The 25,571-nt window shown below is 45.1% G+C and overlaps 1 protein-coding gene across 1 annotated transcript in view; it reads left to right on the top strand.

The window, feature by feature from the left end:
- Positions 1-7,014: 7,014 nt before the first annotated feature.
- LOC113894747 (epididymis-specific alpha-mannosidase-like) overlaps positions 7,015-25,571 on the top strand; it is a 44,733-nt gene continuing 26,176 nt past the window's right edge. The window contains exons 1-3 of the mRNA XM_027545414.1: positions 7,015-7,152; positions 8,570-8,716; positions 10,154-10,259. Coding sequence (XP_027401215.1) covers positions 7,015-7,152; positions 8,570-8,716; positions 10,154-10,259 — 391 coding nt within the window. The remainder of the gene's footprint in view (positions 7,153-8,569; positions 8,717-10,153; positions 10,260-25,571) is intronic.

Genomic DNA, 25,571 nt, shown 5'->3' with positions numbered 1-25,571 from the left:
ATAATTAGCTCCAGTCAGTATTGTTTCCCTTTTGTTTCCACAGAAATGCTTAGTTGCTCAGTCGTTATGACTCTTTGCTACCCCATGGACTGTAGCCTGCCGAGCTCCTCTGTCCATGGGATTTTTCAGGCAAAAATACTGGATTGGGTTGCCATTTCCTCTTCTAGGGGATCTTCCCTACCCAGGGACCAATCCCACATCTCCTGTGTCTACAGAAATGCAGATCGATTACTTGCCCACTGAGCCATCGGGGAAGCCCTTCCACAGAAATGCCTCTTATTAAGTACCTGATTACTTGTACCACAGTTCTAACTTTGGGAGCCTGCCTTCATCACCATCTCTTGAAATGTCACAGCCATTTGACTGAACTGAACTATTCTGGGGACTAAGAGACTGGCTCAATAAGATGAAGCATCTACCAACTCAACTTCTGGACTGTGAATTTCTTGGAGAATTTTCAAAGGCTAGACTGAAGGTGATCAGAACAAGCCTCCACAAGATGTGCCACTTTGCATGTGGATTATTTTGAGCTAAAAGCTATCAAGACCCTGTAGGCAAGAGACACTTATACCCCTCACTTAACTACCTGGAAGAATTGAAATTGTGGGATGGGGTGGAGTGGTGGGTGGTGGCGGGTGGTGTTTCTCAGAATGAGAATCACTGCCAGAGATAAATTTTATCTGAGTGACCCATCTGTATGGCACGTCACACATCTCATTAACAAACACTTGTTCTTCTTCCAATTGTCTTGAATATCTCCCTTCGAAGCCCCAGGCCTCTTTCCAGTCCCCTGGCTCAGAGGAACATGTATACCTTATTTTACCTACTGTCATTGAACTTCTGAAGTATGTGGGGTTCCTGATGTCTAAAATTATTTTCCTCCTCTTAATCTGTCTCATCTCTATTTGACTACTAGACCAGCTGAAAGAAACTTTGAAGGGTGGAGAAAGCTCTTCCCAACCTACTCCTGTATCTCCTCCCCCACCCACGTGGCATGCCCCCCTCCCTTGAACTCCATCTCCTGCCTGTGACTCTGCTCCAAGTAGGGGATGGGGAACACGGGGCACCCGTCAGAGGACAACCCCAGGGTTTGGTCACAAGATGATGGGGAGGATGGAGCCTTGGGTCCCAGATGACAGTGCTCTGCCAAGTAGTCACTGTGGCCACCTCTCCAACACTCAGTTACTGTATCACCTGCCTATTTATTATTCCCATCTCATGGAGAAGTCACTGAGGTGAGGAGAGAGAAAGACAGAGTAGCTGGCCAAACCAGAACTCAAACTGACTGTTCCCATCCAAACATAAGGCCTGCTGGGGATGGGGTTACAGTTCTCCCCACCATAATTTTGGCATAATCTATAAAGTGCAGCAAGGATTATGAAGGCAAGTAAGAGGAGGGAAAATAGAGGTACCTGAGAGTGATCCTGAAGACCACGTGGTGGACTGAACCCCGCCTGTTCCCAGCTACTTCATTTAACATGACAGCAAAAGTCTATCATTCAAGACACAAATGTACCTAAAGCGCAGGAGTGGATGGACTTGAATACCTTTCCTGCCCCTCCTCCAGCCTCAGTAAAGAAGTGAAGAGGAGATGGGCAAAGCAGTTGGCCAGCTTCAGCTATGAAAAGCGAGGAAGGAGGAGCACAGGGACAGAAAGAGCCTGCAAGACCCAGCCTCGCCCCGGCTCTCCTCCCACACCATGGCTCAGGACCAGCCATCTCCCCAGCACCCTGTGCCCTCCAAACCTCCTCCAGGAAGCCCTCCAGGGTCCTCCAAGCACATCCAAACCACCAGAGCAGACTCTCCTGTGGGCAGAGCCACCATGGCCAAGTCCTGTCTCCCCACAAGGACATCCTGGGGGCAGCACAACTCCTGCCCCTCGCCTCTAGCACAGAGCCTGGCACAGAGTCAGGGTTCAGTGGCTGTTAACTGATGGAAACTTGAGAATGGGGTGCAGGGCAGCCTTGCAGCCTGGGGTGGGGTGCACCTGCTGTGTATGAGGAGAGTTATCTCTGTGGTCAGGCACTGGGGGGGCACTTACATCTCCAACAGCTTAGTATCCAAACCACCCTATGGACAGACCTACGAGTGCCCACTGTCCAGGTCAGGGCCCGGGGCTCTGAGTCAGGCTGTCAGGAGGTGTGCACGGTCCTGCTGCAGGGGGTCGGGACTCGCCCACACAGCAGGTGGAGGCGGAGTTGGGAGGAGCTGCTGAGCTGAGCGTTATATGCTGTGCTGTGGGCATCACCCATGTCGTCCATGGTAGAAGGGGGACAGCCATGTCCATGACAGTTACATCCCTGAGTTCTTTCCCTCAAAAGATCAAGAGGTCCTGCTTTGTTCCTGGAGCTGATCCAGCAAAGGATATAATGGACCCATGAGCCTGTCTGGTGGGTGAGGAGGGTGTGGACGAAGCACACAGGTTAATACAGAATAATATTCTTCAGTAAATGCCATGGAGGTGAGATGGGAGGCCCAGAGAAAGTCTCTCACACGTGAAAATACATAAAGGAGGAACAGACAAGAAGTGGGGGAAGATGCTTCCCAGCAGAGGGAGCAGCACGTCAAAGGGCCTGAGCTGGGAAAGGGCTCAAGCCCTGACCCTGCAGCTATGGTGCTGGGAGGACAGGGCTCCTTCCAGGCCAAGAGCACAGAGGCCAGGACACAGCAGAGGAAAAGGGTTGTGAGGCAGTGGAGCGTCCAGCAGCTTCAGGGTGGACTGAGCAGAAGAGTGGGTGGGAGGTGAGGCCAGAAAGGCAGGGGAGACATGTGCTGGAGGGCCCAGGTTCAGGCTTCGGGTCAGGCTCCCTGAGGGCAGACACGGGAGCTAAGGAAGGCTGAAGCTAGAGGATGCCGGGCCCTGCTGCTGTGGGGTGGATCTTGGCACTGGGTGCAGCCCAGGCAGTCTGCCCATCAGGGCATCCTGAGCCCCCAGGCTGGTCACATGCCCTAGAGGACAGACAGCGACATGTCCCCAAGAACACATGGAAGTGGTGCTGGAGGGTCCATCGTGCAGACTCCCACGCAGCACAGAGTAGGGTTGGGCTGTTCCTTCTCTGGAACACCCAGCACAAGTCATGCTTCATGCTCTCATGAGCTGCTATGGCCCAGATCAGGAAGCGGTCACAGGCTGCATGCCCACCTTTGACACAGGGGACAAGATGGCACTGCCAGCACCCTGCATTCTTCTCACGGTGCTCGGGTTCAGCGTGGAGTTCATGGTGCATCTCATTGGACCTGAACACATGTGCATCGGCTCTTTTGCTTAACAACAATTTGCTGCCAGGAACCAAGGTCACGGGTCCTAGAACCTCAAGTAGTCTCTTCTGCTAGGCTACTGGGCATAACAGAGCCAGTCCCAAAGATAGGGCTCCTGCCCTATAGCCTGTCCCTGCAGGGAAATGACACCTGCCCATGAAGGACAGAAAGTCCCTGAGGCTGTCACAAAATCTGCTCTAATCCCCCACCTCCCCAGGGCCCTTCCATCCTCCAGAGCTGTGAGAAAATACATGTCTGCTGTTTATGTCCCATCTCTGGAACACTGTTATGGCAGTTTAAACAGACTATGTGCCACTCACAAAGGATTTAACAGCAGGAGACAGACTAACAGGCTGCAGAGATGCTCTGAAGGTGTGCAGTGTTGACCCACACTGAGATGCCAGCTCTGCCATGGCACATGGAGGAGGAAAGAGTAAAGATGCAGAGATGTAGGAATGGGCTGGATGGAGCTTTCTGGTAAGGTCAGGAGGCCCAGAGGACGTCCTTAACCCAAACACTAGTACCACCAACAAGCTCAGAGATGGGGCTGGCCCTTCAGGTTAGGGCGGATGGAGGGGTGCCATTGCGGGTCCCTGGTGGCATTCAAAGTGATAAGATGCAGAAAGGGGAGACCAGGTGCCTGCAGCTGGGGGCAGATCAGTGCAGGCTGTTGGGAGGACCCCATATTGCTCTCTAGTAGCCTCTTACAAAATACCAGGCTGGATGAAGCACAAGCTGGAATCAAGAGCGCCAGGAGACATGTAAACAATCTCAGGTATGCAGGTGATACCACTATAATGGCAGGAAGAGAAGAGGAACCAAAGAGTCTCTTGACGAAGATGAAAGAGAAGAGTGAAAAAGCTGGCTTAAAACTCAACATTCAAAAAACTAAGATTATCATATCTGGCCCCTTCACTTCATGGCAAAAAGATGGGGAAACAATGCAAACAGTGACCAATTTCATTTTCTTGGGCTCCAGAACCACTGTGGACAGTGACTATAGCCACAAAATTAGAAGGCACTCGCTCCTTTGAAAATAAAGCTATAATAAACTTAGACAGCGTAACAAAAAGCAGAGACATCACTTTTGCCAATAAACGTCCATATAGTTAAAGCCATGGTTTTACCTGGAGGCATGACCAGATGTGACAGTTGGACCATAAAATTGGCTGAGTGCCAAAAAATGGATGCTTCTGAACTGTGGTGCCGGAGGAGATCAAAGCAGTCAATCCTAAAGGAAATCAGTCCTGAATACTCACTGGAAGGACTGATGATGAAGCTGAAGCTCCAATACTTTGGCCACCTGATGCGAAGAGCTGACTCATTGGAAAAGACGCTGATGCTGGGAAAGATTGAAGGTGGAAGGAGAAGGGGACAATAGAGGCTGAGATGGATGGATGGCATCACTGAGTCAATGGACATCAGTTTGAGCAAACTGGGGGAGATAGAGAAGGACAGGAAAGCCTGGTGTGCTGCAGTCCATGGGGTCACAAAGAGTTGGACATGACTGAGCAACTGAACAACAAAGTGACCTCTTCCAAGGCTGCTTGAGTATCCTGATGTGATGGCTGGTTCCTCCAGGGCTAGCAATCCAGGAGAGGACATGGTGACCTCGGGTCAAGGCATGCCATCGAGTAAGGAGGTGTGGCAGTGGGTACACAACCATGGTGACTACACTCCAATTGTGAACTGCCGACCTGAGAGAGGAATGGAGCAACCAGTTGGAGGTTCTGCTGAGCAGGAGCTTGGAGATGGCACCTGTGACGCTGGGGCACCGCCCTCTAGGAGGCATGTACACCCCAAACCAGTGACCAGAGCCTGGTGATCTGAGGGGGTAGAATATGTGGGAAGGAAACAGGTGGGGCCCATTGTCATCACTCCCAGGGACCTACTTCGGAACTGGAACCTCATATACACGACTCTGGACACTGCCAGTTCAGAGGTCTGGGCATTCAAAGTGGGGGTGCTTCCACCATGGGAGAAGTTCCTGCTGGCCTGGTCACTATGGGTTATTCCTGCCAAAAGGCCAGTAGAAAAGATTCAGCAGTGTAGCGAGGAAAACTGACCCAGACCATGTGAGGAGGTAGATCAGGCCAGCTGAGCACAAGGAGGCCAAGAAGACTTGGTTTGGAGCTCACATGGGCATCTCTGGTCTTCTCTGCCTCATCTGGATGCTGAATGGACAGGCAGGCGCTGTGGCTCAGGAAGGGATGCTGACCAAGGGTCAGGCCCTCAGGAAAGAGGCTCTGGGTAGCACCAGGTCAGCATCATACCAGCACAGGTGCCCACTGGAGGTGAAAGGAGATGGATGGCAGGGAGGGACATGAGCATCTTCCACATCCCCCATCATCTATGACAAGAACAGCTAATGCACAGGCCTGGTGGAGGGATGAGAGTACACACCTGTGGGACATGGAGGACATCTCCACGTGGGCACAGGCGCACGGGGCAGGGGCTGGAGCAGCAGGGCTGGCCTGCCCCTCTCTCTGCAGGGCTCCTAGGGCTGCTGCGCGTCTCCTTCCACAGGGCCTGGTTAGGGCTCCCCATAGCCGGGCGCACCGGGATCCACACATGAGCACACCAGGGACCAAGGCAAACTGTGTCTTGCCACTTCTGACAGCCTCCAAGTCACACAGGCCATCTTTTCTCCATTCTGTTGGTTCCTAGACAGTCACAAGTTCACCAGCTACAAAGGGAGAAGACGCAGGTCCTGTACTCAGTAGGAGGAAGTCAAGATCAAGTCAGGTCAGGTGCATACCAGGGACGGGATGGGAGAGAGAGGATGGAGACCTGCTTGGAGACCGTGCTCTCCAGTTGTATTTGCTGGGGGAGTGGACAAGGTGGCCCGAAGGGAGAGTGAGTCACAGGTCTGGCAGCAATAGAAAGAGCCACTCAGGCATTTGGAGGTCAGAGAGAGGAGCCCACTCCAAGACCCCTGCTCCTGAGTCAGGGTTAGAGATCCCCAGGCAACACTCTGACCCCTGCAGGCTGCACCATGTGCCAGGCATCCTCCAGGAAGGAGACACCGCTGTTGTCATCTCCTGTGCATTCCCTCTCGGGTCCCCAGCACATCTATGGGCGCCCCATTTTACAGATGGACTGCTGAGATGCAGACAGCTTAGGCATCTTGCCACGGTCGCTATCCCTGATCCAGACCTAATTCTGAAAATTTCAGGCCTTCTGCTCCTACACTAGCTGTGCAAACTCGGGTTGTCAGGTCCTATTTGTGAAAGCCAACTTTCCTCCTTAAAAGAGCAACTACAATTCCTATTGCAAGGCTCAGACTGGGGCTTCATGTGAAGGAGAATGTATCAGGGCAGGCTTCCTGGTGGTGGCAGACCCCACCCTGAGAGTTATGATTTGCAGAGCGGTGTAAAGGAGTCAGTCCAGTGGGCTGGGGAAAGGGATGGGCAAGATGCCCAGTGGGAAACACTGGGAGAGGCCTAAGGGAAAGGCATGAGGACTGGGGTGAGGAGAGCCAGGCCTGGCCAGAGGGAAGCTGGCAGTCCCCCAGGGGAGGCGTATTTGGGGTTTGTCTAAAGGTGGATGGTCAGGACACCGCAGATGGGAGCAGAGTGCTGCTGGGCAGTGAGCGAGTGCCACCTGCCTGCACTGCTCAGGTGACAGCATCTGTGTGGGTGTCACTCTGGTTTCCTTCCCACTGCATCCACCAAAGGGTGGTGGCCCAGTCATCTGGCAGGAGGCTGGGCCCTGCAGGCAGGCAGACGTCCTCCAGCCCCTGAGCTGGCCGAGGAGATGGAGCCGCAGAACTGGCTGCCTCTTCTCCTGCAGTTGGGCCTGATGTGGCCCCCGCGGGCTCAGCCTGAGCCCCAACTAACGATATTCGTGGTTCCCCACAGCCACATGGACGTGGGCTGGCTGCACACCGTACAGGTAGGTGGCCCGAGTGACCCCACACACCTCTTGAAGCTGCGGTCCTTTTTCCATCTGGACTCCAGAGTGGGTTTGTGTCCTGGGTCTCTGCCATCAGGGAACTTGGCCTTGGGCCCACCTGTACTTGGCTATGGACTGGATGTCGGCTGCCCTGGTGGCTAAAATAGTAAAGAATCTGCCTACAATACAGGAGACCCAGATCCCCTGGGTCAGGAAGATCCCCTGGAGAAGGAAATGGTAACCCACATCAGTATTCTTGCCTGGAGAATCCCAAGGACAGAGGAGTGTGGTGGGCTATAGTCCACGGGGTCACAAAGATTTGGACACGACAGAGCAACTAAGGTAGACTGGCTGTGGGCAGGGGTGAGAATGTGTCCCCAGCCGCAATGTGTGGAAGGTGTTCTTCGAAATTCCATTGAGTGAACGAATGAACCAGGGCAGAGGAAAAGAGGGAAAGACTGATTTCCATAAGTTTCTGGTGCAGGTAACTGAAATGATTACCCAGGCCTGCACAAGCTCTTTCTGGAAGGAGGAAGGAAATAAATGAATAGGACCACTCTGTGATCGTGGATACAATAATTTCCATGAGATGTTAATAACTGAGTCGCTCATTTTAAAGGGAGTTGGGCAGCAAGAGGCCCTGAGGCTGAGTGTTGAGTCTGGTCCTAGCTCACTGGGCAGCCTCTGTGGGTGGTCACCCGCCTGCGTGTGGAACTGCTGACATGTGGGGAGGCATGCTCGTCACTCCAGTTTAGAGAAGGGACACTGAGGCCCGGGGTGGGGTGCTGCCCAAGTCAGCAGACATTGCCATCTTGCTAGCTAACCCCCTCCCAGGGCTCCTTGCGTTCCTTTATCAGTATCTCTGGGCACCACGGTGAGCCAGCCTGACCCAGATGGGAGCATGCTCAGCTCCATTCTGGGGGCTCCCAGCCTCTGGGGAGGAGATAGATCCAGAAGATGACTCTGCCCTTGACACACACTTCCCCACCATTTCATCCCAAGAAGGCCCATCAGGGTCCCTGGACCTCACTCCTTGGGCCCTGTTGTCAATTGGTCTCTGATCTAAGGCAGGAGTGGTTAGCACACCCCACTGGGCTAGCCCAGGCCTTGGCTGGGCTGGCACATCCCTCTGTCACGTACAGTGTCTGTCTCCTCATGACTCCTCAGGGGCAGGCTCCCATCTAAGGGGTCCTTCTCTCAGTGCAAGGCTCACTGTGTGTCCATCACAGAGTGGATGCTGGGATCCCTTGTTTGAGGATCAGGGAGAGCCGATTGCAGGGCCTGGACAGGCTTGGTGGGAGCGCCAGTGGCCCCTGGACACCATGTCTCCCTGGAAGTTCCTCCTCGGTTCCTGGTCCACGCTCTCTGGTTTCCCCCACGGGTGTGGAGTGACGGTCTCTCCCCCTCCCCACCCCAGGAGAACATGCAGGCTTATGTCACCAGCGTCTACAACTCCGTGGTGGAGGAGCTGACCCTTGAGAAGAAACGCAGGTTCATCGCCGTGGAGCAGGAATATTTCAGGCTGTGGTGGGACGGCGTCGCCTCGGACAGGCAGAAAGGCCAGGTAATGGTGCCCTCAGGGTGTCCTCACCAGGCAGCTGAGAGCAGATGCCCTGGGGGTCCCGGGGATGACCCTTCAGGAAGCTCCTGGGTTGTGCTCTGTGTGACCAGGTCTAGGCTGCATAGACCAGGAGGCCCCAACTGCGCTGAGCTGTGCCCAGGGCCCATTTAGTACAGGTTTGTGGTCAGCCCCATGCCCAGGGGACAGGTTTGTGTTTGATCCTGCCTTTCTGGTTCCTCCTGAAAAGTTGCAGCTCTGGCAGCCCAGCTGGACACTCAGCTGGTGTGAATGGGGTCAACTTTGACCCTGGGCACATCAGGGTGAGCCTGTGTCCACACCCTCTGACTTCCATTATGAATCTGCGTGGCTCCCATGGACACTGGAGCCAGTGAACATCCAGGGTTGCAGGAGTCCCTGTGGATTTACTTTCTGATTAATTCTGTATCACAGGGGGTCAGAGGCCATGGTCCTTGGAGGGGCAGTCTGGGGCCAGGTCCTCTCCCCATCTCCATGTCATCACAGGATGGGGCTAGCCTCTTCAGCTGCATGTGAATTCATTGGTAGCATGATTAATGTTAAATTCCCAATTTAGTTAGTTATATAAGAGCTATAATGATCTTCTTGCTCAACAGTTAGTGAACTATGGGGAGGGAGGTGGGAGAGGGTTCAGGATTGGGAACACGTGTACACCCATGGCAAAACCAATACAATATTGTAAAGTAAAAAAAAAAAATACATGAAGCTGCTAACATTTATTTTCAATTGGTTTAAGTAAACCATATCTTGGATTAAAATAAATAAATAGTGTTAAGGAAATGGGTAAACAATATTAACAGAGAGATAACTGGGGGAAGCTGAAACTCTAGTTCTTTGGCTACCTGATAAGAAGAGCCAACTCATTGGAAAAGACCTTCATGCGGGGTAAGATTGAAGGCAGGAGGAGAAGGGGATGACAGAGGATAAGGAGCTTAGATGGCATCACCAACTCAGTGGACATCCAATTGAGCCAATTCTGGGAGATAGTGAATGACAGGGAAGCCTGGAGTGCTTCAGTCCATGGGGTTACAAAGGGTCAGAGATGACTGATCAACTGAAAAACAACAATCGGTGGAAAGATTTATGGGAGGGGAGTGTTTTTTACAATCCTTGCAACACTTTCATAACCTTGAAATTATTTCAAAACAAAAGTTGTGAACATATGTACCTGTATATATGCCTGATGAAGCATTAGCCATGGCCAGGTGCTGTTCTGATAGCTGGACACAGGGCTGACCAGGACAGACAGTGTCCTGATATTTGCAGAAGTGAGGCTGAGGAGCCTGAAGGAAGGACCTTCATCCTTCAGGAGTCTGAAGGATGCAGTAGACATGAGACCAGCAAACAAAAACGGTTTAGCCTGGGAGGTGTAACGTGGCGTTTCTCTCTGCCCATCACGCCAAGGTCCACCAGCTTGTGGCTGAAGGTCGCCTAGAGTTTGTCCTCGGAGGCCAGGTCATGCACGACGAGGCCGTGACCCACATTGATGACCAGATCCTCCAGCTCACAGGTTTGATTATTCTTCTCCAGACCAGAGTCCCTGTGGCCTCCTGCGAGTCTGGGACTGGGTGTCTGAGCCCTGGTCCTGAGCTCTGTCTTCCCCTTTCAGCAGGAGACTGTGCCCAGTCAACACTGATTACTGGCGCCGTGTCCATGTGTGCCCGAGTACAGAGGATAAGGGTGTGGATTCTAGACGAGCCAGCCTGGCTGGTTCCTGACTCTGCTAACTCCCAACCCTGTGACCCTGGGCAAGGATGCAGCCTCAATAAGCCTCAGTTGCCTCCTGTATAAAAATATTTGATAATGATGTATGATCTATCTCAAAGGGGTGTTATAAAGTTTAAATAGAAATAATTCAAATAGATCACATTGAGTACAGCATGTGGATCTCTAGTCAATGATCAATAAGGGTCAGATGCCATCTCTGCCATCACCTCACCCACCAACTGTTCAACCATACCAACACCTCCAGCACCACCGCCATCACCACCATTACAACTGCCACCATCCATACCCGCACCTGTACCACCTCCAACAACACCACTTCCAAGTCTGTCATGAATGCCCAACACCACCATCACCGCCACTAACATCTTGGCACATCATTGCGTAATTTATAACACCAGCACCTCCAACATGAGCACCATCACCATCACCACCACTAACATCTTGGCGCATCATTGCGTAATTTATAACACCAGCACCTCCAACATGAGCACCATCACCATCACCACCATCACCACCACTAACATCTTGGCACATCATTGCGTAATTTATAACACCAGCACCTCCAACATGAGCACCATCACCATCACCAATGTCACCTGTATCTGTGCCTGTACCACCTGCAGTACCACCGCCTCCAAGTCGTAGTGAATCCTCCAGCACCACCACCATCACCACTAACACCTCAGCCCATCACTGCATCGCTTCTAACACCAACACCCCCAACCAACACCAAAATTACCATTACCACAACCTACCCATCATGCACCTCTTCCAAAACCACCACATTCCCCACCACTATTCGCATTCCGACCACCATCAAAATTAAAAGTGTGTTAATTATTTTAAACACCATTCTTGTAGAGAAGGGGACAAAAGGAAGCAAATGTAGAAAAATATGGGAAATCTATTGAAAATGTATTCATTTCCCATTTCCCCATTTCTCATTTCACCTCCAATTCAATACCCCTTCTAACACCAGTGCATACAACCACTCTCTCAACTGTTACATCCACACCATCACAACACCAACACCTCTACTACCATCCAGATCTCATCACCTTCACCACCCCAAAAACCAACAGCCGCTCGTCTACCGCTAACCTTAGCCCCCTGCCACCAGCAGCACCGTCTCCACCACCACAAGCAGCACCTGGATCACCAGCACTGTCACCTTCATTTTTTTTTTTTAATTTTTAAACTTTACAAAATTGTATTAGTTTTGCCAAATATCAAAATGAATTCGCCACAGGTATACATGTGTTCCCCATCCTGAACCCTCCTCCCTCCTCCCTCCCCATACCATCCCTCTGGGTCGTCCCCGTGCACTAGCCCCAAGCATGCAGTATCATGCATTGAACCTGGACTGTCACCTCGTTTCATACATGATATTTTACATGTTTCAATGCCATTCTCCCAAATCTTCCCACCCTCTCCCTCTCCCACAGAGTCCATAAGATTGTTCTATACATCAGTGTCTCTTTTGCTGTCTCATACACAGGGTTATTGTTACCATCTTTCTAAATTCCATATATATGCATTAGTATACTGTATTGGTGTTTTTCTTTCTGGCTTACTTTACTCTGTATAATAGGCTCCAGTTTCATCCACCTCATTAGAACTGATTCAAATGTATTCTTTTTAATGGCTGAGTAATACTCCATTGTGTATATGTACCACAGCTTTCTTATCCATTCATCTGCTGATGGACATCTAGGTTGCTTCCATGTCCTGGCTATTATAAACAGTGCTGCGATGAACATTGGGGTACATGTGTCTCTTTCCCTTCTGGTTTCCTCAGTGTGTATGCCCAGCAGTGGGATTGCTGGATCATAAGGCATTTCTATTTCCAGTTTTTTAAGGAATCTCCACACTGTTCTCCATAGTGGCTGTACTAGTTTGCATTCCCACCAACAGTGTAAGAGGGTTCCCTTTTCTCCACACCCTCTCCAGCATTTATTACTTGTAGACTTTTGGATCGCAGCCATTCTGACTGGTGTGAAATGGTACCTCATAGTGGTTTTGATTTGCATTTCTCTGATAATGAGTGATGTTGAGCATCTTTTCATGTGTTTGTTAGCCATCTGTATGTCTTCTTTGGAGAAATGTCTATTTAGTTCTTTGGCCCATTTTTTGATTGGGTCATTTATTTTTCTGGAGTTGAGCTGTAGGAGTTGCTTATATATTTTTGAGATTAGTTGTTTGTCAGTTGCTTCATTTGCTATTATTTTCTCCCATTCTGAAGGCTGTCTTTTCACCTTGCTAATAGTTTCCTTTGATGTGCAGAAGCTTTTAAGGTTAATTAGGTCCCATTTGTTTATTTTTTTTTATTTCCAATATTCTGGGAGGTGGGTCATAGAGGATCCCGCTGTGATGTATGTCAGAGAGTGTTTTGCCTATGTTCTCCTCTAGGAGTTTTATAGTTTCTGGTCTTATGTTTAGATCTTTAATCCATTTTGAGTTTATTTTTGTGTATGGTGTTAGAAAGTGTTCTAGTTTCATTCTTTTACAAGTGGTTGACCAGATTTCCCAGCACCACTTGTTAAAGAGATTGTCTTTAATCCATCGTATATTCTTGCCTCCTTTGTCAAAGATAAGGTGTCCATATGTGCGTGGATTTATCTCTGGGCTTTCTATTTTGTTCCATTGATCTATATTTCTGTCTTTGTGCCAGTACCATACTGTCTTGATAACTGTGGCTTTGTACTAGAGCCTGAAGTCAGGTAGGTTGATTCCTCCAGTTCCATTCTTCTTTCTCAAGATCGCTTTGGCTATTTGAGGTTTTTTGTTTTTCCATACAAATTGTGAAATTATTTGTTCTAGCTCTGTAAAGAATACCGTTGGTAGCTTGACAGGGATTGCATTGAATCTATAAATTGCTTTGGGTAGTATACTCATTTTCACTATATTGATTCTTCCAATCCATGAACATGGTATATTTCTCCATCTATTAGTGTCCTCTTTGATTTCTTTCACCAGTGTTTTATAGTTTTCTATATATAGATCTTTAGTTTCTTTAGGTAGATATATTCCTAAGTGTTTTATTCTTTCCATTGCAATCGTGAATGGAATTGTTTCCTTAATTTCTCTTTCTGTTTTCTCATTATTAGTGTATAGGAATGCAAGGGATTTCTGTGTGTTGATTTTATATCCTGCAACTTTACTATAGTCATTGATTAGTTCTAGTAGTTTTCTGGTGGAGTCTTTAGGGTTTTCTATGTAGAGGATCATGTCATCTGTAAACAGTGAGAGGTTTACTTCTTCTTTTCCAATTCGGATTCCTTTTATTTCTTTTTCTGCTCTGATTGCTGTGGCCAAAACTTCCAAAACTATGTTGAATAGTACTGGTGAAAGTGGGCACCCTTGTCTTGTTCCTGACTTTAGAGGAAATGCTTTCAATTTTTCACCACTGAGGATAATGTTTGCTGTGGGTTTGTCATATATAGCTTTTATTATGTTGAGGTATGTTCCTTCTATTCCTGCTTTCTGGAGAGTTTTTTTTATCATAAATGGATGTTGAATTTTGTCAAAGGCTTTCTCTGCATCTATTGAGATAATCATATGGGTTTTATCTTTCAATTTGTTAATGTGGTGTATTACATTGATTGATTTGCAGATATTGAAGAATCCTTGCATCCCTGGGATAAAGCCCACTTGGTCATGGTGTATGATCTTTGTAATGTGTTGTTGGATTCTGATTGCTAGAATTTTGTTAAGGATTTTTGCATCTATGTTCATCAGTGATATTGGCCTGTAGTTTTCTTTTTTTGTGGGATCTTTGTCAGGTTTTGGTATTAGGGTGATGGTGGCCTCATAGAATGAGTTTGGAAGTTTACCTTCCTCTGCAATTTTCTGGAAGAGGTTGAGCAGGATAGGTGTTAGCTCTTCTCTAAATTTTTGGTAGAATTCAGCTGTGAAGCCATCTGGACCTGGGCTTTTGTTTGCTGGAAGATTTTTGATTACAGTTTCAATTTCTGTGCTTGTGATGGGTCTGTTAGGATTTTCTATTTCTTCCTGGTCCAGTTTTGGAAAGTTGTACTTTTCTAAGAATTGTCCATTTCTTCCACGTTGTCCATTTTATTGGCATATAATTGTTGATAGTAGTCTCTTATGATCCTTTGTATTTCTATGTTGTCTGTTGTGATCTCTCCATTTTCATTTCTAATTTTATTGATTTGATTTTTCTCCCTTTGTTTCTTGATGAGTCTGGCTAATGGTTTGTCAGTTTTATTTATCCTTTCAAAGAACCAGCTTTTGGCTTTGTTGATTTTTGCTATGGTCTCTTTTGTTTCTTTTGCATTTATTTCTGCTCTAATTTTTAAGATTTCTTTCCTTCTACTAACCCTGGGGTTCTTCATTTCTTCCTTTTCTAGTTGCTTTAGGTGTTGAGTTAGGTTATTTATTTGACTTTTTTCTTGTTTCTTGAGGTGTGCCTGTGTTGCTATGAACTTTCCCCTTAGGACTGCTTTTACAGTGTCCCACAGGTTTTGGGTTGTTGTGTTTTCATTTTCATTCATTTCTATGCAAATTTTGATTTCTTTTTTTATTTCTTCTGTGATTTGTTGGTTATTCAGCAGCGTGTTGTTCAGCCTCCATATGTTGGAATTTTTAATAGTTTTTCTCCTGTAATTGAGATCTAATCTTATTGCATTGTGGTCAGAAAAGATGCTTGGAATGATTTCTATTTTAGCACTATCACCTTCATGGTGACCTCTAACACCCCAACCGCTTCCCGCACCACCACTTCCAGCACCACCACCAAAACCTCCAGGGCTAACTCTACCACCTACTGCACAACCGCCATCATCCATGCCAACAGCCTAACAGGAAACTGACAAACGTTACCACCACCTCTACCATCCTCACTACCACCATCATCACCACCAACTCCATTTGCATCATCATTATCCCTGTCAACACCACAACCACTGGCATCACAGCCATCACACCAACATAGCTCTCATCAATACCACCATATCACCACCATCGCCTCTTCCATATGCATTACTAACACCACCACGGTCGCACCACCATCACCTTCACAACCTCCATCACCACACATACTGCCACGAAGGGCACATTCTCCTCTACTTAACAGGTGTTTTTCACAGGCATCACTTCACTCACCCCGGAAGGCAGGGTGTCCAGAGGGCATCAGGCTCGCAGTCTCTTTCGCAGAAGAGACACTAAGACTGAAGCTACAGGAGGGCAGAGTGTCAGTGGGAGAGCCCGGTTGACTGCAGTGTGGGCTGGGCGCTAGCCCACTGTCACTCCACTGAAGTCGGACCCTGTGCAGGACATCACGATGGCACTGGGCTCTCTCTTTGGATCTTCTTACCTCGTCTCTCCTCTCAACTCTTTAATCGGTGCTTCCTTCCTTCTGAGTTTCTACTGCCTTATTTCTAGATGGAAGTGATAAGCTCATGGGAATCTTTATGTTTTACCATAGAAACTCCCCTGTCTGCAAAATGCAGCCTCAGGCCTCACCTCCTGCTTTCCTCCTGTTCCTTCTGCTTCCTGCTTCCCAGATCTGCCCCTAAGACAAGGCCTCCTGTGGTTCAGAACAAGGTTTCCTGTTGTTTCCAGTCAGACTCACCTAGGGAGTCTCATGTCCAGGAACCTTCCACTGGGGCCACAGTGCTCGAGTACCTCCCCTCTTCACTGTGACCTACAGTTTGCTTCTGGCAGTGACCGGTGTCTGATTCTTATCTGGGTCCCCAGGGCTCAGTCCAGGATTTGACCAGCCAGGGCTGGTGGGCATAGAGGGAGGGAAAGGGCACTGAGCTGTCTTCCTCCGGGTACCTACAGAATCATCATTCCTCATCTCTGGCCTCAGACCACCATGCTCACCTTCTTAAACACCGCACAGCTGACCTTGAAAGGCAGACCAGAGAAGCCAGAATCTAAGCTAAGATAGGTTCCCGTCACTGGGGCAGGAAGGGCTGTGGACCTCTTGATCCTCCCCAGGATATTCTCTGAGGCTCCATTTCCAACACCATCAGGCTCCTGGGACCCTCAGAGGATGGGCCCTGACTTCATCTCATGATGACCTCCTGTTCTAAGAACAAGGCATACACTTCCTTCCTTCAGTCCTGGTCGCAGTCCTGGAGATGGGGAGACTTACAAAACCCATTCTTGGAAGTTGAATATGAGGCAGAAATGCTGCTGAAACTTATATGAATCACGCTGCCAGTAGGTGATGGTCGCATTCTTTTTAAAAAGTTCCTTACTGTTTCTTATTATGTATATTATTGAGGTGCGGGTGACTTACAGGGTTTTAGGTGCAGAGCAATTGATGCAGGTGTACATACACACATATTATTTTTGAAATGTTTTCTATTATAGGTTATTATGAGGCATTAAATAAACTTCCCTGTGCTGTACAGTACACCTTTCTTGTTTGTTGCATACCTGTTTTTTAATTAAAAATCTAGCATTCTATTCATCCTTAGTCAAACAACTGAAATCAAAATGTCATGCATTTTTTATTTAGGCAGAAATTCATAAATATTCTAAGATATATAAGTATATGTTATGCATATTATATATATATATATACACACACACACAAAAGCATTGCTACTACAATTGAAGAAGGGGTGAAAAAGAACAAAAAAAGAGATGCAGAAATTGGAAAACAAAAACTAAACGAAGTGAAAGCACTGAATATTAAATAGCAAAAGTGAAACAAACTAGATAAAACTAAAAGATCACCAGTCCAGGTTCGATGCAGGATACAGGATGCTTGGGGCTGGTGCACTGGGATGACCCAGAGGGATGGTACAGGGAAGGAGGTGGGAGGGGGGTTCAGGATGGGGAGCACGTGTACACCCATGGCGGATTCATGTTGATGTGTGGGAAAACCAATACAATATTGTAAAGTAATTAGCCTCCAATTAAAATAAATAAATTTAAATTAAAAAAAAAATAAAAAAGATTCTGCAAAAAAAAACCACACAAAAAACTAAAAGATTATCATATAGTCTAGTTGTTTTTTAACTATTGTGGTTCATTAGAAACGTATCTGGAGCTCTGGAGGAAAAAAAGCAATACCTGGTCGTTTGTATTTAAAAAAGAGATTCCAGGAAATTCTGATACATATCTGCAGTTTAAAAAGTGATTACAGGTTTTTCTATTAAATGGTAGTTTTGGTGATATAGAGTTCTATAATTTTTCTGTTGAGTAATCATGACACAATGGTATTGAGTAATAGTTACATAATCACAAAGGTAAAAGATCTTATCAGTTTTCACAATCAATAGCCAGAGAGAAAATAAAAGATAATTACAATTACAAACGATTATGGGAACATGTTTAACCTAACAATATAAAATAGGAACAAATTATTTGCGTGGGTTAAGCAGACTGACCTTGTAAGTGGAGGTTTTCATGCATTTACATTTGAGGTGATTATCAATATGTTTGATCCAATTACCATTTTCTTAATTGTTTTGGGATTATTTTCTGTAGATCTTTTTCTTCTCTTGTGTTTCCTGGCTAGAGAAGTTCCTTTGGCATTTGCTGTAAAGCTGGTTTTGTTGAGCTCTCCAACAAATGCTAAAGGATCTTCTCTAGACAGGAAACACAGAAAGGGTGTTTAATTCGAACCCAAAACAACAAAGTAAATGGCAATGGGATCATACTTATCAATAATTACCTTAAATGTAAATGGGTTGAATGACCCAACCAAAAGACAAAGACTGGCTGAATGGATACAAAAAGAAGACCCCTATATATGTTGTCCAGAAGAGACCCACCTCAAAACAAAGGACACATACAGATGGAAAGTGAAGGGCTGGAAAAAGATATTCCATGCAAACAGAGACTAAAAGAAAGGAGGAGTAGCAATACTCATATCAGATAAAATAGACTTTAAAATAAAGGCTGTGAAAAGAGACAAAGGACACTACATAATGATCAAAGGATTAATCCAAGAAGAATTTATAACAATTATAAATATATATGCACCCAACATAGGAGCACTGCAATATGTAAGGCAAATGCTAACAAGTATGAAGGGGGAAATTAACAATAACACAACAGGAGTGGGAGACTTTAAGACCTCACTCATGCCTATGCATAGATCAACTAAACAGAAAATTAACAAGGAAACAAAAACTTTAAATGATACAATGAATCAGTTAGACTTAATTGATATCTATAGGACATTTCACCCCAAAACAACAAATTTTACCTTTTTCTCAAGTGCACATGGAACCTTCTGCAGGATAGATCACATCCTGGGCCATAAATCTAGTCTTGGTAAATTCAAAAAAAATTGAAATCATTCCAAGCATCTTTTCTGACCACAATGCAGTAAGATTAGATGTCAATTACAGGAGAAAAACTATTAAAATTACAACATATGGAGGCTGAACAACACGCTGCTGAATAACCAACAAATCACAGAAGAAATAAAAAAGAAATCAAAATATGCATAGAAACGAAGGAAAATGAAAACACAACCCAAAACCTATGGGACACTGTAAAAGCAGTGCTATGGGGAAGGTTCAAAGCAATACAGGCTTACCTCAAGAAACAAGAAAAAAATCAAATAAATAACCTAGGCAAAAGTTGCTTTAGGTGTAAATAACTCTATGCCTAAAGCAACTAGAAAAGGAAGAAATGAAAAACCCCAGGGTTAGTAGAGGCAAAGAAATCTTAAAAATTAGGGCAGAAATAAATGCAAAAGAAACAAAAGAGACCATAGCAAAAATCAACAAAGCCAAAAGCTGGCTTTTGAGAGGATAAATAAAATTGACAAACCATTAGCCAGACTCATCACGAAACAAAGGGAGAAGAATCAAATCAACAAAATTAGAAATGAAAATGGAGAGATCACAACAGACAACACAGAAATACAAAGGATCCTAAGAGACTACTATCAGCAACTATATGACAATAAAATGGACAACTTCGAAGAAATGGACAAATTCTTAGAAAAGTACAACTTTCCAAAACTGAACCAGGAAGAAAGAGAAAATCTTAACAGACCCGTCACAAGCATAGAAATCGAAACTGTAATCAGAAATCGTCCAGCAAACCAAAGCCCAGGACCAGACGGCTTCACAGCTGAATTCTATCAAACATTTAGAGAAGAGCTAACACCTATCCCACTGAAACTCTTCCAGAAAATTGCAGAGGAAGGTAAACTTCCAAACTCATTCTTTGAGGCCACCATCACCCTAATACCAAAACCAGACAACGATGCCACAAAAAAAGAAAACTACAGGCCAACATCACCGATGAACATAGATGCAAAAATCCTTAACAAAATTCTAGCAAACAGAATCCAACAACACATTAAAAAGATCATACATCATGACCAAGTGAGCTTTATCCCAGGGATGCAAGGATTCCTCAATATCCACAAATAAATCAACGTAATACACCACATTAACAAATTGAAAGATAAAACCCATATGATTATCTCAATAGATGCAGAGAAAGCCTTTGACAAAATTCAACATCCACTTATGCTTGAAAACCCTCCAGAAAGCAGGAATAGAAGGAACATACCTCAACATAATAAGAGCTATATATGACAAACCCACAGCAAACATTATCCTCAATGGTGAAAAATTGAAAGCATTTCCCTTAAAATCAGGAACAAGACAAGGGTGCCCACTCTCACCACTACTATTCAACATAGTTTTGGAAGTTTTGGCCACAGCAATCAGAGCAGACAAAGAAATAAAAAGAATCCAAATTGGAAAAGAAGAAGTAAACCTCTCACTGTTTACAGATGACATGATCCTCTACATAGAAAACCCAAAAGACTCCACCAGAAAATTACTAGAGTTAATCAATGAATATTGTAAAGTTGCAGGATATAAAATCAACACACAGAAATCCCTTGCATTCCTATTCACTAACAATGAGAAAACAGAATGAGAAATTAAGGAAAGTACTCCATTCACCATTGCAGTGAAAAGAATAAAATACTTAGGAATATATCTACCTAAACAAACAAAAGATCTATATATAGAAAACTATAAAACACTGGTGAAAGAAATCAAAGATGGCACAAATAGATGATGAAATATACCATGTTCATGGATTGGAAGAATCAATATAGTGAAAATGAGCATACTACCCAAAGCAATCTATAGATTAAATGCAATCTCTATCAAGCTACCAACAGTATTTTTCAGAGAACTAGAACAATAAATTTCACAATATGTATGGAAATACAAAAAAGCTCGAATAGCCGAAGCAATCTTGAGAAAGAAGAATAGAACTGGAGGAAACAACCTGCCTAACTTCAGGCTAAACTACAAAGCTACAGTCACCAAGACAGTATGGTACTGGTACAAAGACAGAAACATAGATCAATGGAACAAAATAGAAAGCCCAGATATAAATCCATGCACCTATGGACACCTTATCTTCGACAAAGGAAGCAAAAATATACAATGGAGAAAAGACAATCTCTTTAACAAGTGGTGCTGGGAAAACTGGTCAACCACTTGTACAAGAAAAAAACTGGAAATAGAACTGCCATACGACCCAGCAATCCCACTGCTGGGCATACACACCGAGAAAACCAGAATTGAAAGAGACATGTGTACCCCAATGTTCATCGCAGCACTGTTTATAATAGCCAGAACATGGAAGCAACCTAGATGTCCATCAACAGACAAATGGATAAGAAAGCTGTGGTACATATACACAATGGAGTAGTACTCAGCCATTATAAAGAATACATTTGAATTAGTTCTAATGAGGTGGATGAAACGAGCCTATTATACAGAATGAAATTAGTTAGAAAGAAAAACAATAATACCATATACTAACACTTATATATGGAATTTAGAAAGATGGTAACGACAACCCTATATGCGAGACAACAAAAGAGATGCAGGTGTATAGAACACTCTTTTGGACTCTGTACGAGAAGGCAAGGCTGGGATGATTTGAGAGAATAGCACTGAAACATGTATATTATCATGTGTGAAACAGATCGCCAGTCCAGGTTTGATGCATGAGACAGGGTGCTCAGGGCTGGTGCACCGGGATGACCCAGAGGAATGGGATAGGGAGGGAGGTGGTGGGGGGGCTCAGGATGGGGAACACATGTACACCTATGGCTGATTCATATGAATGTATGGCAAAACCACTGCAATATTGTAAAGTAATTAGCCTCCAATTAAAAAACACACACACTGAGGAAACCAGAAGGGAAAGAGACACGTGTACCCCAATGTTCATCGCAGCACTGTTTATAATAGCCAGGACATGGAAGCAACCTAGATGTCCATCAGCAGATGAATGGATAAGAAAGCTGTGGTACATATACACAATGGAGTATTACTCAGCCATTAAAAAGAATACATTTGAATCAGTTCTAATGAGGTGGATGAAACTGGAGCCTATTATACAGAGTGAAGTAAGCCAGAAGGAAAAACATAAATACAGTATACTAACGCATATATATGGAATTTAGAAAGATGGTAACGATAACCCTGTATACGAGACAGCAAAAGAGACACTGATGTATAGAACAGTCTTATGGACTCTGTGGGAGAGGGAGAGGGTGGGAAGATTTGGGAGAATGGCATTGAAACATGTGAAATGTCATGTATGAAACGAGATGCCAGTCCAGGTTCAGTGTACGATGCTGGATGCTTGGGGCTGGTACGCTGGGACGGCCCAGGGGGATGGTATGGGGAGGGGGGAGGGAGGAGGGTTCAGAAATTAATAATTAAAAAAAAAAAACAAAAACCTTGATTTGAATCCACTAAAGCCTTGTGGCTACAAGACCCATTCATTAAATGTCTGAATAGATGAAGGATAAGCTGTGTTCAAGGTCTGAGAACTGTACTCTGTTTTATTGCTATGCTAACCAGATGGGCAAAGCTCTGAATGTTCATTTAGGGAGAATGGGATGTATCTGAAATTCTTTCTTTGAAGTATAGAGTGTTTAAGATGAGTATTTGCTCCATACTTTTTTCCCCAAAAGAGGTAAATTCAGGTGTTCAAGTTTTAAAATTTTTAAAATAAAATAAAAAAAAAAAAAAAAAAAAAAAAACACACACACACACACACACACACACAAAACAGCTGGTTTGATGGTGCTGAATTCTCTTCACTTTTGCTTGTCTGGAAAGCTTTCGATTTCTCCATCAAATCTGAATGAGAGTCTTGCTGGTAGAGTAGTCTTGGTTGTAGTTTCTTCCCGTTCACCACTTTAAATGTATCATTCCATTCCCTTCTGGCTTGCAGAGTTTCTGTTGAGAAATCAGCAGATAGCCTCATGGGAGTTCCCTGGCATGTTGTTTGTCGTTTTTCCCTTGTTGCTTTTAATATTTTATATTTGTCTTTAATTTTTGTCAGTTTGATTACTGTGTATCTTGGTGCTCCTCTTTGGGTTTATCCTTCCTGGGACTCTCTCTTATCTCTTTCTGGGACCCCTATAATGCAAATTTTGGTGCATTTAATGATGTCCCAGAGGTGTCTTAGTTTGCCTTCATTTCTTTTCATTCATTTTTCTATATTCTGTTCTGTGGCAGTTATTTCCACCATCCCATCCTCCAGGTCATTTTTCCATTCTTTTTCCTCAGTTATTCTGCGATTATTCTAGTGTATTATTCATTGCTGTTTGTTCTTTAGTTCTTCCAGGTCTTTGGAAAACATTTCTTCCCTCTTCTCCATTATTCCCCCAAGATCCTGCATCATCTTCACTATCGTTATTCTGAATTCTTTTTCTGGAAGGATGCCTATCTCCACTTCATTTAGTTGTCTTTCTGGGGTTTTATCTTGTCCCTTATTCTGGGACATATCTTTCTGACTTTTCATCCTAATTAACTTTATGTAATGTGGTTTTTGTTCTAGCCACTGTGGAATTGTGGCTCTTTTTGCTTTTTCTGTCTGTCCTCTGATTAAAGAGGCCAAGAGGCTTGGGTAAGGTGCCCGATGGCAGGGACTGACAGTGGGGAAAACTGGATCTTGCTCCGGGGGGCAGATCATTGCTCAGTAAAGCTTTAATCCAATTATTTGCTGATGAGTGGGGTTGCACTCCCTTCCTGATAGTTGTTTGGCCTGAGGTGAACAAGCACTGCGGTCTACAGGGTCTATGGTAGGGTTAATGGCGACCTCCAAGAGCATTTACAGCAAGGGGGACCTTCCAGGACTGTGGCTCTCAGTGCTTCTGTCTCCAAGGTGAACCCTGGCTGACCCAGGCCTCCTCAGCAGACCCTCCAACATTAGAAGGTAGTTTGGTTCAGCATCCTGGAGGGTTACTGCTCCTTTCTTGGAGGTCTTGGTGTGTGCAAGATTTTGTTTCTGTCCTCCAAGACTGGAGTATCTGTTCCCCCTATTTCTGTGGAAGTCTGATAATCAGATGCCGCTGGCCTTCAAGGTCAGATTTCCTGGGGATTCCCAGGCCCTTTGTTGGTTCCCCAGGCTGAGAAGCATGACATGTGTTTGAGAACCTTCACAGAAGTGGGAGGACTTCTTTGGTATTACTGTTCCCCAGTTTGTGGAGAACCTTACCCCACAGGGATGGCATTTCATTATATTGTGATTGTACCCATCCTTCAGGCTCAATATATAGCATTGTACAGGTGGTAGTTACAAAAACCATCCTCAAGAAAAAGAGATGCACCACAGAAAATGGTTGCCTGAGGAGGTCTTACAAATAGATTAGGAAAGAAGAGAAGTGAAAGGCAAAAGAGAAATGGAAAAATATGCCCATCTGAATGCAGAGGTCATGGAAAGATATGTCCTTCTGAATGCAGAGTTCCAAAGTATAGCAAGGAGAGATACAAGAAAGGTTTCTTAAGCAAAGAAATAGAGGAAAACCGCAGAATCGAAAAGACTAGAGGTCTCTTCAGGAAAATTGGAGATACCAAGGGAACATTTCATGCAAAAAGATGGGCACATAAAGGAAAGAAATGATAAGGAACTAACAGGGGTATAGAGGAGATTAAAGAAGATGTGGCAAGAATACACAAAGGAACTGGAGAAAAAAAGTCTTGATGGCCTGGATAATCACGATGGTGTGGTCACTCACCTAAAGCCAGACAGCCTGCATTGTGAAGTCAAATGGGCCTTAGGAAACATAGTATAAACAAAGCTAGTAGAGGTGGTGGAATTCTGGCTGATCTATTTAAAATCCTAGAAGATGATGCTGTTAAAGTGCTGACTCAATAGACCAGCACATTTGGAAAATACAGCAATGGCCACAAGACTGGAAAGGGTCAGCTTTTATTCCAATCCCAAATAAGGGTAATGCCAAAGAAAGTTGAAACTACCATCAGTTGCTCTAATTCCACATGCTAGCAATATAACGTTCAATATCCTTCAAGCTAGACTTCAATAGTACATGAACCGATAACTTCCAGGTATTCAACCTGGATTTAGAAAAGGCAGAGGAACTGGAGATCAAATTGCCAACATCCATTGGATCATACAAACAGCAAGAGAATTCCAGAAAAACACCTACATCTGCCTCACGGATTATGCTAAGTCTTTTGACTGTATGGATCATAGGAAATAGAAAACTCTTCAAGAGATGGGAATACCAGATCACCTTACCTGCCTCCTGAGAAACCTCTATGTAGGTCAAGAAGCAACCGTTAGAACCAGACATGGAACAACAAATTGGTTTCAAACTGACAAAGGAGTACACCAAGGCTGTATATTGACACCCTGCTTATTTAATTCATATGCAGAATGCATCATGAAAAATACCAGACTGGAGAAGCACAGGCTGGAATCAAGATTGCAGGGAGAAATATCAGTAACCTTGATATACAGATGACACCACCCTTAGGGCAGAAAGTGAAGAGGAACTAAAGAGCCTCTTGATGAAAATGAAAGAGGAGAGTGAAAAAGCTGGCCTAAAACTCAACATACCAAAAATTAAGATCATGGCATTTAGTCCCAACACTTCATGGCAAATAGATGGGGAAACAATGGAAAAGAGTGACAGATTATTTTCTTCGGCTCCAAAATCACTGCTGAAGGTGACTGCAACCATGAAATTAAAAGACACTTGCTTCTTGGAATAAAAGCTATGACAAGTAGACAGAATATTAAGAATCAGAGACATCACATTGCCGACAAAAGTCCATATAGCCAAAGCTATGGTTTT

Source organism: Bos indicus x Bos taurus, chromosome 6 (genome assembly GCF_003369695.1).
Source record: "Bos indicus x Bos taurus breed Angus x Brahman F1 hybrid chromosome 6, Bos_hybrid_MaternalHap_v2.0, whole genome shotgun sequence".
NCBI classification, from domain to species: domain Eukaryota; kingdom Metazoa; phylum Chordata; class Mammalia; order Artiodactyla; family Bovidae; genus Bos; species Bos indicus x Bos taurus.
The sequence above is the reverse complement of the archived record's forward strand: the minus strand, read 5'-3'. Positions and strand labels throughout refer to the sequence as shown.